The 17,016-nt window shown below is 46.6% G+C and overlaps 1 protein-coding gene across 2 annotated transcripts; it reads right to left on the bottom strand.

Annotated features, from left to right (window-relative positions):
• Positions 1-254: 254 nt before the first annotated feature.
• Positions 255-16,663, bottom strand: LOC128726668 (guanine nucleotide-binding protein subunit gamma-e). 2 transcript variants are annotated; one of them, XM_053820488.1, is made up of 4 exons: positions 16,533-16,663; positions 13,243-13,361; positions 3,661-3,762; positions 255-1,593 (listed from the first exon to the last, which is right to left on the bottom strand). In XM_053820488.1, the coding sequence occupies exons 2-4, from the start codon at positions 13,353-13,355 to the stop codon at positions 1,590-1,592; spliced, it is 219 nt and encodes a 72-aa protein (XP_053676463.1). In that variant the 5' UTR covers positions 13,356-13,361; positions 16,533-16,663; the 3' UTR covers positions 255-1,589. The 2 variants fall into 2 exon arrangements, with proteins under 2 accessions (XP_053676463.1, XP_053676464.1); XM_053820489.1 differs by lacking the exon at positions 255-1,593 and having other exon boundaries at positions 2,102-3,762.
• Between the last annotated feature and the right edge of the window lie 353 nt (positions 16,664-17,016).

Here is a 17,016-nt window from a genome sequence, read left to right as displayed (position 1 = left end):
ATTCTATTATTTTTCGTGGTATATTGTATGCTAAAGTTAAACATGTGTAAATTGGCAATTTACAACTGTAAAATTATTTGATTATGTGCCAAGTATGTAAATAATAAGCGCATACATGTTTAAATCTAAAATTGCAAAATGTGTCGTTCTGATGTTTAATAAAAAGAACAACGGGTCTTCTTAAATGGTCACATAACGGAAATAACACTACAAAGTGTTTCATTTTGTTGACTAAATAAAACGTGACGTTTTAAGTTCGTTTGTAGTTTTATCTTTGTTCTTCTTTTATTATGGTAATGATTTAATTTTAAATGTTTGCTAGCTTTACGGTACGGTAACAGGCATTCATAAAAAAAAGAAACCCGAAAAAGGAAAATAAAACACCGACGCACACGACGAGTTTTCCGGCAACAGATCTATGCTCGGGCTATGTGTGTTTCCTAAACGTGGAAATCACGCACATGAATGTAATGAATGAGGCATCGCCATTCGATAATGGAACGTTTTAAATGCGATAAAGTAATAACACCCCTGGGGCGGGGCAGAAGATACCAACCACCGGAACCACACGATCCCAGCGGAACGGTACTGACCGTTGGGGATAGGAGGAGCTCTGGCTTGACGGTGTTTGTCGGTGAGAAAACTAGCATCGCGTGTAAAGATTGTGCGTGTCCGTTAAGATACTTGCATTAAATCTATCATTTGACGTTATTTAAAATAATCCCCAAACAGCCTGTGTTCGATCGTGACTTTTCGATCCCGATGGATTTGAAACAAAACATAGAATAAAAAAAATCAACTCAAACGTTCCCTGAAACGGCTCGATGAAAGGTGCGATCGATGCGGGGATAGCGGGTTCTGAACACACGCGCTCTCGAAGGACGAACGCCCGTCCTTGAGCGTGGGGACGTTGAACAGGTTCCGAAGGGAGCCTTCGAAGGGATGGGCTTAGCGAAAAGGACCTCCGGTTCGTCCCGATGAACTGCACCCCCCGGCATCCTGGCACCTGGCACAAAACCTTCGTCGGAAATGTGGAACACAAATTCGCCTGTTAACTTTGCCATGGCTGTTCGCTGCCGCTCTGCCTGCCTGTTCGATACCTTACGTAATGGGAAGCAGAAAACTATGACTAGACTCTCGTTAAATGGTGACGCTATGGCTTCTCTTCCCCTGTTCTGATCAGCTTTATCTTTTCGCCTTCTCATTACAGCATTTCGTTGACTTCCGCCCGGTTACTGGTCCATTTTAAAATATGGTGTGGAAATGATCGATCGTTTCGCTTCGGAAGGATATGCATTCTTCGGAAGGGATTGCCGCGAGCACGTTTAACCAGGAGTTGTTGGAAAGTTTTTACGCGATATCCCTACTCCTACATTGCTCCTGCCAGTTCTCCTGTTTGTGCAATTCGTCGGATTAGCGATCCTAAACTATCATGATCGTGCATCCATTTCTTCCTCCTTTTTTATCTCTTCCTCCCTATTTCTCTCTCTCTCTCTCTCTCTCTCTCTCTCTCGCTTTTCTGGGCATTGTGAGCGACACGGCAAGGCGCAGCAAATAGACATGGGCGACATTTCGAGCGGTCCACTGATTTATCTGTCGAAAGGAAAGAGAAAAAGAAAGCCAAACCGCCAAAGGCTTGCCTTAGTGAGCGCCATTCGGAAGGATGATGGAGGATCGAGAAAACAAATATATAAATAAAACGATGGTGGAAGATTCCACACATTAGCTCATCCTCTCGTGGTGTGCCTTAAGGAAAAAAATCCACCGTCGAGAAGTATATTTACAACGTTTTTTTTTCACGTTCCTACTAACCGTACCGCACAGTTTGTTCAATTGGTCCCCATTAAAGCGTTTTTATTTAGTAGTAGTAGTAGTTTATGGTTTTGTGTTTTTTGTACACGAATTTAGAAAACAACGGTGCGGTTAGTCGAGAGAGAAAATAGGAAAAGAAAACATAAGCGACAAAAGAGCTCACAGAAACGTAGACAAAACACATTAAACAGCAGAAACTAAAGACAGATAACGAAACGAAACAGACGTTGCACAATGAAAGCGAAATCGAAATAAACACACGCCACACAGGACCAACGCTATTAGGACATGCAAGAGTACGATTTATTCCAGCAAACACGAGTAAAAGTACGACACCCAACCCGACCGAATGCATCCTGATTGCATTCCCGAGGATCCACTCTTCTCCGAGCCACATCAGGGTTTTTTTGTAGCAATTTTTGTTTGTATGTTTCCTTTTGGTACGTTGAAAAATGTACAAAATTGTGTCCCATATGCCCCCCACACGACAACTTCCTTCTTACAGCCCACCCACTACCGGTTGGCCCATGCATGTTTTGTACAGGTGAGTTGAGTATGTGCGTCTGTATGTGTGCTTGCTGTATGTGTACCAGTGTTTGCACCGGCGGCGAAAGAAAAACCACAAAAATAGAGAGAGAAAATAAACCAACGAACGAAACAACGAACAACATAAAACAGGCGAACGTATGCACAATGATTGAGATGGTTTTTGGTCGGTTGGGTTTTTGTTTTGTTTTCACAAACTAGCCACTTCGCGCTAGTTCGCTCTCTTTAATTTCATTCAAATGTTTTTTTTTCTTCATTGAGTTTTTCTCCGTCTTCTGCATTTTGTTATCATTAGCACAGCTTAGCACACTTTCGTCCCGGTTGGTGGTTGGAGATAGCGACGTTACACAACGTTTATTCGTTTACATTGCTCCTGCTGCTGCTGTTTCCGGTTGTTGTTGCTGCTCGCTACGCTAACAAGTTTTAAATCGCATGCCCTTCTGCTTGTCTCGGTCGACGGAAAAGGAAGCAGATAAACGAAACAACGAAAACGAAACCAAAAACCAAAAAACAAAACAAACATACAACGAAACAACACCGACCGGACCCGGGTCCGGAACCTAAAGCTAATTGGACCGTGGTTTCGTGGTTGAGATTCGAAGTGAAAGCGAACGGAAAGCTCTCGCCCTATCCACGATCGCGATCGTGTTCATGATGGCGCTCGAAAAGGACGAAAGGGTGTCGATTATACTTAACCGATGTCAAACCGAAACATAAATGAAGAAAAAAGCCCCACTTTTCGAGGGGCGATCCTTTTGAAAGGTCCTTTACGATAGAGGGACGATCCTGAACTCGATTTGTGATTGATTTTCGCATCGTAGTAGATTGACTAGCATTCCTTTCTCTACTGCTGTTTCTAAATGCCTATCGCTCTGTACTCCTAGCTCTATCCGCCCGTACGAAATTGTTCACTCATTGGCATAGAATAAAGAAGGGACATTTAGAAAGGGAACCGACGAAAAGAAACAGATACAAATCAAGCATCAATACAGCTCCGGATCGAGCAGAAGAGGGCTCTAGGAGGCAGAGTTAGTGGTTAGCATCGCCATCTTCAGGGCGCTTAGATCTGCCATGGTGGCGTTACGTACGACAAGTGGTACGACTTTTTGTTCGTTTTCTGCTCCCTAGCTTTCTTTTCTTTGGTAAGTCAGAAAAAAAAATCCTGCCGCCATTCGAGGATATCGAGTAGTAGAAAAGGTAGTAGTGGGACGTGGCTGAAGAAGTAGCTCTAGTGGTAGTTTTGGTAGTAGTAGTAGTAGTAGTGGTAGTAGTAGTGGTATTGGTAGAAAGGACGCTATTTACATGATGACACATTTCCCCTTCTCGGCCCAAGGGTTATTCTTCTTGTCCGGTGCGTGAATCAGTGGATCGTTCTTTTCGTTCTCCTCCACGTATTCTCGCATGCTGGAAGAGAGGGATAGAACATTGTAGGTTAGTAGAAAGAGTAGTTATCGGCAATAGAATCAATTGTGAAAACCATAACGATGGAAAAGGCGATAGCAAAAAGCAAAAAAAAACAAAGTAAGTAATGGGGAATGCCAACTCTACTAGCGCATTTCGTATTCAGAGCTTCGTAAAAACCGAGCAAAAGTGAGGTATTGCAAACGGACATTTTAAAATGGAATTACTTTGCCTGCATATAAAGTTTAGCATAAATATAGCGCTTTCTGTTGCTTTATTCACAATTTAACGCGATACCGACTTGAACATTAAACAATTTCCCTAAGCAACCCTTCATTTCGCACATCACAAAAGCAGCACCAGCTGCTAAGATGAAAAGCAAGCCTGAATAAAGCCTGATTTAGACTGATTTTCCACCCATACCACGACGGTGCGTAGCTCAAAAACCGACCCCCGTCAAAGCATTAGCAACAAAATCTGGGCAATGTTTTGTGTCTGGAAATTTGCCGAAAAAAAGGGTTCGTAAGCATTTGAAGCACTTAAAAGTGGATCGCTTTGATCAAATGGTGGAACGGTGCCGGAGTCGAAAGCGGTCCCGAACAAAAACCCCTCGAAGACCAGCTAAGGACCACGGGATTCCGTTTCCATGGCATCCTGAGGGGTTTCGCCCAGTTGGTTTTGCTCCGGGACCGTTGCTAGGAGATGGCTTTTGTTCGCGTTCCACGCTGACCGGTTGGACGCGCGATGGAATGCTGCAAAAACTTCGCAAAGATAACGTATCCCAAAATCCTTGCGCTTGTGCAGTTGACTTGTGATGTGCGGGATTTGTGTGTGTGTGTGTGTTGGAAAAAGATCCAGGCTTCCCAGAGGATGGCTAGGAAACTGTAAAACAATTACAAACGATCGGCCAAACCCATTTTGAACGAAATTTTCAACGAGCTGCTTACTTATACTTTATGGAAAGGCTTCAAAGAACTCGCAGATTGATGCATACGGTTGATTAAACATTTATTTTTCTCAGTAAATATGAAGCATCGAGCTCCCGCCAGCCTTTACAACCAAAGGGAAGGAAAATGTTGTCTGAAAACGAGCTCACAGGCTCGGGTTTTCTTCGAGCCAATTAAATATTGAACAGTGTAATCCATTTTCCCGGGATTTCTTGTCTTTCGGGCGCTGGAACCGACGTGGCTCCTGTTTGCTTCCTTGCTCTTTGTATGATGTATATTTAATCCGCCCCACCCATCACCAATCGGGAGCTGTTTTCTCTCACAGGATGTCACATTTTTTCACGCACCAAATCATCCTGTGATGGAAAAATGCAAATGAACCCACCGGAACCAGGTTTGAGCTAATCCACCCGAACCAGCCTCCCAATCGGAGTTGGAAAAGTGGAAAAGCACCGTGGAAGCTGATACCGGAAGCGAATAGGCGGATAATTCGAAATAGGCGTGGACGTGTTAGAAAGGAAACAGGCAACCGGTTCATCCTTGATGTAAAAAAAGGAATACCCGGGACGTGGTGTTTAAAGTTTTTTGCTATGGACATTGTAGCGATCTTCTAGGTTTTTTTATCATAAATTATTTGTCTGATAACAGACACAATAGAGCGTGTTTTACTGCAGCAAAGGTTTAACAGCTCCGTCGTCATTTCATTATCCTGCCGTTTCAATTAAAAAATAAATTCCTGATGTCAGTTCGCACCTGTATAGCCATAAATAACCATAATTCTTGCGCTGAGAGACTTCGCAAATAACTTAATTAAATCAACATCCAGTGCCACACGGCGGCACTTACTAATCCGCACACTTATCCGCAAATTCGCTACAAATATGGCGAGAAATTAGATTTGCTTGGCATCGATTTGCGCTAGCGCACGAGCATCGTTCGCCCTTCTCATAAAACGATTCCTAACGTCTTAACAATGCGCTGGCAAAATGAAATTAGCTCAATAGGGATACAGACATTTCGGCGCCCCGGGGAGCGTATGAATCTTTGGCGATTTTACAGGCATCATCTTTTTCCTTTTCTGCGCATTTTTATTCCCGTGCTTTCCCTGTTGCTTGTCCTCACCGCCAAGCACCGCCATCATCTTTGCCACGCCAATCATTAAAATGCCACGGTCTCGAGCATCCGGCAACCGTTCGAGCGAATGACAGGACGGGATTCTTTGAGCAGGGTCTTCGAGCGAGGCCAAAGTAATAAGGAAACCACAGGCACCGCCATTTCCCGGGCTTTTCACAGCCACACCAAGAGAAGGTTTCAATTCCATGGCCCGTCCACGGAGCGAATTTTATTTCGATGTGTCACCAGCTCGGTTCAACGCGGGTTGACGGATTGAAGCTACCAGAGCCCGCCGGGACTTGAATGTACTTCCACTTCTACACGGCAGGACTACGGCACCAACGCTACCACTTCCGGTTAGCAGGTTGGTTTCCGCAATTTTCACACCCATCGAACGGACGGGGCCGGGTTTTCCGGGAGCTCGGGTCGAACCCGCATCCTGCCCGTACGCTTATCGCCATCGGCGGCAACAAAGAGGCCCTCGTCCATGTGTTTGTGACAGACTGACGGGAGTGTATTGGGTTGGCAAATGAAAAATCACCACCCCCTCACCCCTCCCCAAGCGTGGGGGAGGGGTTGGACCGAACGAGTTTTGGGCTCGGTTCGGTTGCCGGAATGTATTTCGATTTTTAATGCTTCGCACATGAATGGCACGACGGTTCGCGGACGAGTCCTTTATGGTATCCGACGGGGCCGTCACCGGTGTTCCGGGGCTGTGGCAAATTTTGCGCTCCACAGCACCGCCGGACATGGACGCAGAATGGATGGCAAGGAAAATAACAAATATAAGCCTCGGTAAAGCACCACCCCGAGACACACTCGGTGTCCTTTTGCAGCACCATTTCAACAGGTTCTGCCGTTCATGCCCGGGTATTGTGCTGCAGAAGTTTGAGCAATTCTCTAACAAAATCAAATAAACTTCCTCCCGTTCTGTTGAACAGAGAAGGGGAGCGTTATCTTTTTTTATGTTATAGATTTCAAAAGGCCCTGGGAAATTAATCCAAGCGCCGTGTGAGAACAGCGGCAGCTGTTTGTGTATTGGTCGTTGAATTATGAAAGCATGTAGGAACTTTTTCGCTACGCAAAAACGGAATCGATTCGAGTCATGCAAACCGCACGATCGAGGCAGAGATTTGGCGAAAGTTTCTGCGAACCGAACGCTAATGGAAAATGTTTCCCCGAATCAATGATTCGAACGAAAAAGGAATGTTTTTCCGAGAGCACCCTGCTTGTTGTGTTCAATACGTTGCACTAATGAGAATCTCATCAAGCCTGGCGTGTGGAAAAATTAGAAAAGAAGTTAGTGGTAGCCGGAAAAGTGTGTACTTCGGAACGCACTGCGAACTGTTATCAACGTCACAATTAATGATACAATCGTGCTTGATGTTCGCACTCGGTATAAATGTTCTAGAGCTTCCTAGAACTGTCTGGAAGTCTCTTCTTCGGAAACATCCAAGCGAACATTTCCATCGCCGGGCAAATCATTTCCACGCCATAATTCCAGCACCAATTACGATTCAGAACCACGAGAGCGAAGTGGTTCCAGCCCCGGATGCCACTGGCTGGGAATGTTTCGTGCGGCTTTGATTCGCTTGTATTTTTTTTTTCATTTTCCCCCTTTTCAACCATCCCTGCAACAGTCAGCCACACGCTTCATGAGAGGTAAAAAAAGAGGTGCAAAAATTAACCTCCATCGAAGAGCTGCTGGAGAAAATGCGCCATTCCAGCAAAACAAACAACACCCACCATCGGCGTTTCTGGACAGGAAGAGTGGGTAATAAAAGAAAAACGATTCTGTTGCAGCATCATCCCGCGCGTGCTGAAAGCTTTATATATGTTCCTGCATAAAAGCAAACGGCCGCCGGGAGTAAATGGAGCGGAATGGTTCGGAAAATGTGCGGCTTCAGGCCACATTTCCCTCGGGTTCTCATGCCGTTATTCGATCAATGCTGAATAACAACAGCAAGCGCAGCAGGCCCTGCCGCTAGGGAAAGCTGTCATAATTGCGTTTCCATGGAAACCATCGGATGGAAACGTCACAGGTGACACACATCGCGAACAACACGACGATTGGGTGGATTGGCTCGGCTCCATCCCGGAAGCAGCCTATTTGCGTTTCCTCGTGCCCACTTCCGGTCGCATACCGGGGAGGGCTGTAATTAAATTCCCTCCCGTGCCACATCCGTGTGTGCGTGTATGTGGGACTTTTCTTTTCTCGATTTCCACCTACGCAAGGATGGCGCATGAGTGCCATCATCGTCTCCGGTGATCGCGCTTCAACGACTAATCGAGGCGCTGTTTTGTGGCGCATTTGTTTTTTTTTCTGTCTTCACCAATCTCCCGCCCATGAAGGCTCCTTGGGAGGCAATAACAATCAATCCTGATGGGAAGCCGCCTAGGCACCGATCGATCAACGTCTCGACGGGGATGTTCGATGTTCCCTCGGCTATCGTTAGTCATCCACTCGCTTGCTTTCGTGTGTCGCCATATCACTGGACGAGCGCCCAAAATTGATCGGTGCATTTGTTCAGCTGACTGTTGAATTTTGTTTCTCCGAAGAAGCAAAAAACATGTCCTTAGAATCGATGGCTGGAAGCTTTCGGGAGAGCGATGAAAAGCGTGGCGCACGTGTCACGGAAGAAAACTTCGATGCCATGTGCCTTATCCGGAGTTCCACGTAATCGCACATCGATCGGTACCCGAAGGGGCCAGCGAAATGGATTCCACCTCGTTAATCCGGTTACGGCCTTCGGGTGGGTTTCGAAGTGGAAAAGCTTTTTAATTGAAATCCAATTAGTGCTTGCTTCGCACCCCCCCCCCTCCCCACACCAATCCACTCTTTTCGGTACCCATGGGTCCATATTTCGCTTTCCTTCCGAGGGCGGTATATTTATGCTTCGAAGCACTCCACCACCTCGATTGTCGGTTGTAGAAAGTCATCTAGGCTTCTGTGGAAGCTTCCGGGGGCTTCCATTGACAGTAAAAGGGCTCACTGGGCCACCCCACAACCCTCACGAACACGTCACGTGCTGGGAGGAATGCAATCCATTTTCCAATCGTCACCCAACCACCTCGACTGCTTGTGCCATTGTGCCGCAACTCCTGGCAGGAGTCCTTGGAAGAGGATCTCCATCAACCACGTCGCCGACCTTCTAGCGTTCGGCGTACCATTCCGGGTCGGTGTTTATTCCGGCAAGTACCGCGGGTGTGATTACTTTTCATTAAAATTTCAATCACGCGCGCTCTGCCCGGGTGCGGGGATTTGTTTATCCACGGGATTGAGAGGTTCGCCCTTTCGGCCCTTTTGGGTTTTATCGTGGCGCATCGTTAGTGAGTTTGGAAGTTAGCGAGTGGTTTAGTGATTTTAGCAAGGTTTAGTATTGCCGGAGCTCGGCTCGGCTTGGTTTAGTAGCTTAGTTTAGTTAATCTTCGGTCTTACAAAGCTATCGTTAGTACAATCGCATGCATGCATGTCAGCTCGTTGTTAGTTGTTGTTTGTTAGCGAGAGTTATAAGTGTTTGGTTAGATCGTTTACTACTAGGATTAATATTATCGCCAGTTAATCAGAATTTAGTTTCTTCTTCTAACTGTTCTACTGAATCGACAGCGAGATTATTAGTGTTAGATCAGATCGGTTATTATTTGGATTATTCTTGGTTAGATTGTCGAATTCTACTTCAGTTAAATTATTTAATTGCTCAACATGATCAACAACATTGTTTTGTATGCCATATTCGGTATTGTCTTCCTTCTATAGTTGAAATAACTTATCTTGTGTTAATAATCGTAGCTTTTGCTTTTCTTATATTGTAATAACTTTGTGCAATTTACTACATGACTCTTCATCTTCTGAGAAACAATCATTCTTAGGCGAGGAAATGTGCAAACTCATTTACCCCATTCCTTCCTGGCCGGCCCTCGATTCGATTCGATACGTAATTAATGGGTTGATTTACATCTGAGGTGAACCACTTCCCGACTCAAGCGAGAGCGTCTTCACCGCTGGCGTTCTCGGTTTTCCCGTAATTAAAACGAAATCCATCCATCTCGACTGCTAACCGTCGTGGGCTCGTTTTTCTATTGCGGTATCGATCGATCAGTTCAACCGCAATCACCGGTTGCATGATGCAAAAACCAACCCCCTCCAATAGGGGAGGGTGCAACTGGTGCAACTCGAGCTCGGCTTATGCGAAACTCTGTTGCAAAATAGGCAAAGAACCTTTCCTCCAAGCCAAGAGGGAGAGAGCGAGAGAGAAGCTCGAAACAGGATGCAAGACGTTCGATATCGAATCTTGAGCAAGTTGTATCCCTTGTCGCTCTTTTCACCACAACATTCTTCCTTACTTATCATCCCCCAGTGGTCGTTGGAGGGTGCTGAATTTGCGACACACACCTCGGTGGGTGTGGGTGGGTGTGCGGGAGTGCTTCATTCCCTTCATTTGTGTACCATTCGCACACCCCTTGGGAGAAGGGAAAAACTTTTCTCGTTCTTATCATCCCTCGTGGACAAGAGCTCATCTTGATCCTCGGCGACTTGGCTTGACTGTTTACTTATGGCGTTTTTTTTCGCTTCACTTTCTCATTTCCAGCGAGGTGGATTGCAGTTGACAACTTAGTACATCTCCACGCTGGGGTGGAAAACTCTCCCCCAGAGTGAGTGTGGCAGTTGTGAGAAATTGAGCTGTTGGGCATCATTAGAGCGTGGTAAGTGGTGCCTTTCACGATGAACCCGCTAATGAGCTCGGGCAGTGTGAACCTTTCGCAGAACGGCTCCACAAGTTCATATTGTTGCAGGCATTTTGGTTATTGAAATTGCGACATTTGTCTCCCGCTTTGGAAGCGCTTCATCCAACGCATACCACAAGGACCTGAGGGCATCCGAGATAAGGGAGGGGATTTCATCGAACCGCAATTATGCCCTTTACTGCCGGGCTCATCCTGTGGTCGCAATGTCGCTTCGAGTTCGCTCGCGAAGCACGCGAGCCACCGAATAGCTTCCGAGTACGGTGGGCGGGATTTTGGCGAGGGCTCAAATTGCGGCTCAACCGTAAGCCTTCGATGGTGGCTTATTATCCTTGTACGATCGATTGTCCTTGTACGATGCCACCCACGAAAGCCAATCAACATGTGGAGGCGGAATGTGCGCTTGCCCGCGGGCCCATCTCGGTGGCTCTTATTTCCATTAGGGTGTGTGTGGGTGTGTTTTTTTTTTGGTTCTTTGCTGCATGAACTCGACACCAGCGAGAAATGAAGGGTTGTGGACAAATATCGCACATTATTTAGGAATTGTCGTTCTTCCCTTGGTTCAAGCTACATGAACAGGATACAACATCAATATGGATTTCCTGAATGGTTTTATGTAAACTTACCAAAAGATATGTCCTTTTGGAAGTAAAAAATCAAATTATAGAGGTTTGTAAAGATTGAAAATGCAAGAGAAATTAAGTATATTTTCCCTATAGGTTTCCATCGAATGCGACAGCCTCATTAAAATAATAAATTATTAAATAACAGATTGAGATACAAGTTATTTAACGGGTATGCAACACATGTTTTTATAAAACTAATTAAAATATGCAGCATTGTAAAACTGTAGGTTAATAAATTCAAACAACTAATAAACTCATGATCAGTTTGAAGATCTGTAATACTATCTGTGTTTTGTTTACAGATCTATGGTATTGTTTAAATCAAGGCTCAACGATTTGGGGAGAGTTTTATTCATCTATGTCTTTTAGACAGCAGTCTACATTCTCTTCCACAGGCAACACCACACTAAATGTCCATAATTAAACATAGTGTAATGAAATGCCAGCATCTAATTCAAATAGTTTCCTATAGATGAAATGCTAATGGATCTAACCGCATATCAGCGTTCGAACGTTCAGCCATTAGGCGTTAATTGCCGTTTTGTGGTGGGTTATAACCCACCGTTGCTGGGCAAAAGCGATGCTGGGCTCACACGACGAGGCCGGCAGGCGCAGGTGAATTGGGGGTGGGAAAACAAACACGTACGCACTCACGCACGCACGCACTCACGTACAGTGAGTACAAACCCAGCGCGATCTTTATCATCACCGGACGCTGGGAATCCATCACCGTTCGCTCGCCAAAGGTGATAATGCGCCTCCACCACAAGCAACCCGCCATCGGTGGAAACGCTCGCTTCGTTCCACCGCCATCGTGGCAGTGTTTTTCCACGCACACTTCGACCGCACGTACACACACGTGACTGCGAGCGCATCGACACAAATACCATCGCCATGGTGATGGTGGCCGTTGGTGAAAATGAGAGCACACGAATGCGAGAGAGAGAGAGAGAGAGAGAGAGAGAGAGAGAGAGAGAGCGAGTGGAAAAGACGGCTCGAGAAAAAAAGGGCATCTTTGCGGCAAGATAAGAACGAATGAGCCGCAACGGCAGCCACCCCAGCCGGAAGCGAAGGTGGGGAGGGAAACGCGCGGGGTCAGCGCCACTCATCATCCCCTATCGCGCCAGGGTGGGATGGCTCACCACCCACCCCTTAAAGCGTCACCACCAATACAGCCGCACGCGAGCACACCTCACCGATTTGAATGCCCATTGTTTCGAGGCTGCGGCATTAATTTCGTGCGCTTGCCAGCTTCAATCCATCCCCACTTGGTGCTTAACGAGGTGTTGGTTTGGGGGGGGTGTCTCGGGAAAACTTCGGAACTTTGCACGATTCCGGCGTGACGCCACCATCCCCCTCCATCCATCCCATGGGGTTGGGTTCTTGTATCGATTTTTTATCACGTTTTTCCCAACCCAACGCCACATCCGTCGAACGTTGTTCTCGCGAACGAACGGAAAATGGGGATGTTGCATGTGTGTAGTTTTTTTTGTAGGTTTTTCCACCCTTCGTCATTTTGTTTCGCGTTCGGAATGAACGTGAATGTTCGTCCTTTTGCCACGGCCATTGCTTCCGCGGGCACTCGGATATGCATAGGCGCACACACACGCACACGCACGTACACAAACACACACACACACGCACACTCGGTGGGGTTTGTCCTGTCACACTTGTCACTTTTTCGGCTTCGACGGCCCGTGGCTGACTCATTAGCACGACATACACACCCCGAAAATATCGACAAATGCAAAAATGCCCTCCACGACGAGTCCGCTCGGCGATTTTCCTTTTTCACCCCTCGCTAACTGCACAAAACATTCACCTACAGGCCGAAATGGGGTGTTAAAGGGGACACCCCCTTAAGCAAGCCCTAAGCACAGCGCGAATCTATCACTAGCACTCTACGGAAAGCATTTCAACTGTTCGGTGTTTTTCTTCAACGACGGTGGATTAAGATGGGGATGGGGAAAAACGGGCAACGATTGGCAGGAGAACAAAAGAAAAACAAACTAAATCGACCAAAGGGACGGCGGGAAAGCGTTTGCGGTACTTACGCTGCGATACTCTTCGACAATGGCCACCGCTCCATCGAGGCCTGGTACTTCATGTTTTCGATCTGCTTTTTCAGTGCGTCACGGTCCATGGTTGCTAGAATACTGGGATCCATCGTGGCCTGGAACGCGCGAGAGATGGAGAGAAACATTTGCGTTAGTGTGTGTGTGTGTGTGCACGCGGGAGGGGTTGCGTTTTTCATCGCTTCATTCGCCTGCTCGATGAACGGGGCGAAATGGGTGAAAATTTCCTTCGAACGAGCTGCTGCAAGCCGCGTTACGGAAGCCATTGCATTTGGTGCATTGCAATTTGTGGTTTGCGTTAATCATAGTCATTTGCGTTAATCATAGTCGGCGATGCATTTTGGCTGGATTTTTGAAATCCTCGAAGGAATCGGGCTGTCTGCTAGGGGTGTAAACGCGCCCTCACGATGGAAACCAGACTGCTGAACGGTATGTGTGTGTGGTTGTTTGTGTGCGCATGCTCGGTGCGTCAGTTTTCGCCCTTTTCGCGAGAACACGGCGAGCACCGTTGTCTAATCGGGGGTGATAAAAATGTTTGACAACGAAGGGGGTTAGCTGTTTTGCTGCACCAGCTTACGCACACACACACACACACACACAGACACACACCAGGAGGGTTGGTTTGCCCTTTGTGCACAACACACCCCTAGCAGGCCATGACGTTCTCCCCTTACGATGGGGGTTGTTGTTGGGCAGGCGCACTCGGGCAATCGATGAATCGATGAGGATTTTTCTCGCATTCGGTTTGCTCGATTTCGGGGCGAAAAATTGCGCCACGGAAGTTTACATTTGAGCGCACCGTTATCGGCAGGACGATGGATCAGGAACAATCCTGTTCACAGGATTATTCAATAATTCGTTTCTCTAGGAGCAACCCACAAACATGCTGTTTCTAAAAGATTATTAACACAATGGTTTGAATGGTTCGTTATTGGAAAAACGTACGTTTAGACGCGTCTGTTAATAGGAATAATTAAAAAGCCGTTCCTTCTCGCCTAATGTACAATGATATTGTGCTTTAAAGTTCGCATAGAGTTTGCATTTGAGCCAACTTAAAACACTTCGTTCACGGCATTATCTAATAAATTATGCCCTTCAAAGCAATTTACATCGATACCGTCCCTAACACTCTATTAATGCAAGCATTATTAACGTTCATTGGTATATATTTACATTAAAATAGTAGAATTAAATGCCAAAGCACGTTTTTTTCCTCATATATTTGGTTGAAATTCATCTCAAATTGTTTCACTTATTATGCTCTATTTGATAAAATTTATGCCTTTTTTATTAAAACAAATTAGCATTCAAGCATGCAAAATTGTGCATGAGTCAAAAAAAACCACAATGCATTCACCAGAAACACCGATAAAACGGCATCAAACCCGCAAAAACCGCTACGCGCAATCAACCACGTGGTGTCGTCGCGCGCGCTTCGGAAACAAAAATCCCGTAACGACGAAATTTCGTCGCGCTCGCTGGGACAATTTTTCGAAACACCGCAAACGCGTAAGTACCAGGCGAGCAGGAATTAAGCCGCCCATCTATCCGATCGATATCGTCTCGCACACGTGGCTTATCGGTCCGTCTCCATCATCACCGCGAGCGCCAAGCGAAAGGTCTCGTGTGTTCTCGTTCTGCCCCATCGATCATCCACCCGGTCGACTTCTCTCCCGTACGCTCGCATACAAACGCTCCAGAGCCCGGTGGCCTTGGTGCTCTCGGCGACGTCACCAAGCGTGCGAGTGAGAGCGCGCTATACCGGAGTTGCTTCACGTGGGGTGTTTGGTAACGAACTGCTGCGCGTTCTGCGCTCCTGATACTAATCTCAACATTTCGAGTCGCAAATTTGATCTCGAAAAACGAGCGTGAAACGAAAAAACGCCGGTCGGATATCGGATGTTCTCGGATGCCGCCGCTACGGCGTGTGCTGCGTCGTGGCGCGCTTGATTGAAACGTCGATACTTGGCGTTATATGGCCGTTGTTAATGCAAATTAATTATCGTATGAATTGTAGATTGATAATTTCTTAATCTATGAAAAATAAATTAACTTAAAAATTTAATTTAACCCTTAAAAAATTGAAAAAAATCGAACATTTCTGGCGCATAACACGTTGTAATTTCTACGGTAAATACAGCAAAAAAAAAACGCTGATAACAGCCCCGATGAAAGAACACGTGTGATAAGGGTGCTGTGTGTGTGTGTGTGTAAAGTTAGGTGTCTTTTCCCGTCGTGATGGACAAATTGATTCACTCGAAAAGGTGGCCCCTTATCTGTGCCTCACCCATTGGGGACGGCAATTAGCGTGATTGTGATAAATGCGCGCGGAAAATAGACCGTCCAGATGCTTGAGAAACACTTTACACTCTCAACGAAATGCTGTACGCAGTGGATGTAGCGTTTCGTGCTCAATTTATCCATCTTGAAATCGCATAAATCTCCAATACCGCGAACCACAACTCGCAGCGAAACCTAATATATCGGCGGGTAAACGCAACCAATTCCGAGACACACAAACCAGAAAACGTACGCCTGGCGAGAACAATCGTGTCAAGGCAAAGCATCAATACTGGAACGCACGCAATTAGCTCCTATTAGGCGAACGAGGGAGAGCTGCTGCAACGGCTGCAATCAAACTGCACCGGGGTGAAGATGCATCTTGGCCTTCGACTGCAGCAGCTCGCTCACACGCTTTCTTTGCGATCTTTCAGCTCGCTTGCACGCGGAAGGGCATTAGAAGGTGCTTCGTTTGCATGATCGCATTTATCTCTTCGGTTGCAATGAGAGACACACAAACACACGCACGCACACACGTAGAGAGAAAGAGAGACGATCGCGTCCGGGTGTGACGAATGGCAAAACCAATTAGGTAATGAGCTAATGGGGCTTTGGAAAAGGTTATGATGTGAATTATTTTTGCTTCCACGGGTCGATCATATGCACCGGTGTGCAGTGCAATTTGGGTAATTTGGTGCATCCCAATTACGGTGCACTGGAGCTGCCATTGCCATGCTCTGAAGTACGTGCGTGATCGTTGACCTTTTTGGAGGGTGGTTAAAAATAAACACCCTCATCGATCGCTGGGATGGAACTATCCGACGTACATCGTATCGATCAACGTTTATGAAGTGCTTATGAAGATCACTTTGCATGTTTTAAAAACCTATTAGAACCAATCGTGTCGTTTGGCCCCGTAAACTACCTCGTTAGACACTTGATCTTCTCCGAAACACACGCTCTCGATCGACACTCGGGCACAAACACACCTTTTTTTGAAAATTGCTATCAGTTCCGCCTTAAATTATCTCCACTCGTTCCGGTGTTCTGGCTTATCTGCTTGTCTAAACACTTGGCCTGCAGCACTGGGCCTCGCTCTCGACCGGGAACCTGTCACGCCGGGCAACGTTATGCGAATGTTTTCGGCCTACACACCTAGGGCTCGCTATATCCCGTGTCCAGGTGTGTCAAAGCCGACGACCATCTACTAGTGTGCTCGCTCGCACCGGAGCACGTTCCAGCCCATCAACCATTCCGAGTCGGTGTGTTTCGGATGGTTGGCCGTTCGGTTTGGCTAAGTGTCACCGGGAAAACCATGGTCTCCTGGTACGTTCGGGGGTACAGACCGCTAGAGAGTGGGACAAACGACATTCCGACATTCCCGACCGAAAGTGGAAGGCAAAGTTGGGTAGCTCGATGGCCCCCGAGTGTGATTTCACCGCGTTGTCATCAATCACTACGCGAACTAACTTA

Source organism: Anopheles nili, chromosome 3 (assembly GCF_943737925.1).
Source record: "Anopheles nili chromosome 3, idAnoNiliSN_F5_01, whole genome shotgun sequence".
In the NCBI taxonomy this organism is placed as follows: Eukaryota; Metazoa; Arthropoda; class Insecta; order Diptera; family Culicidae; genus Anopheles; species Anopheles nili.
Note: the sequence above shows the minus strand (reverse complement) of the source record. Positions and strands in the feature narration are given on the sequence as shown.

Excerpts from the sequence above, each read along its gene's own strand:
- LOC128726668 (XM_053820488.1), bottom strand. The coding sequence starts at position 13,355 with ATGGATCCCAGTATTCTAGCAACCATGGACCGTGACGCACTGAAAAAG. Across the intron at positions 3,763-13,242 it reads TTGTCGAAGAGTATCGCAGC|CATGCGAGAATACGTGGAGG; the intron begins GTAAGTACCGCA and ends CCTCTCTTCCAG.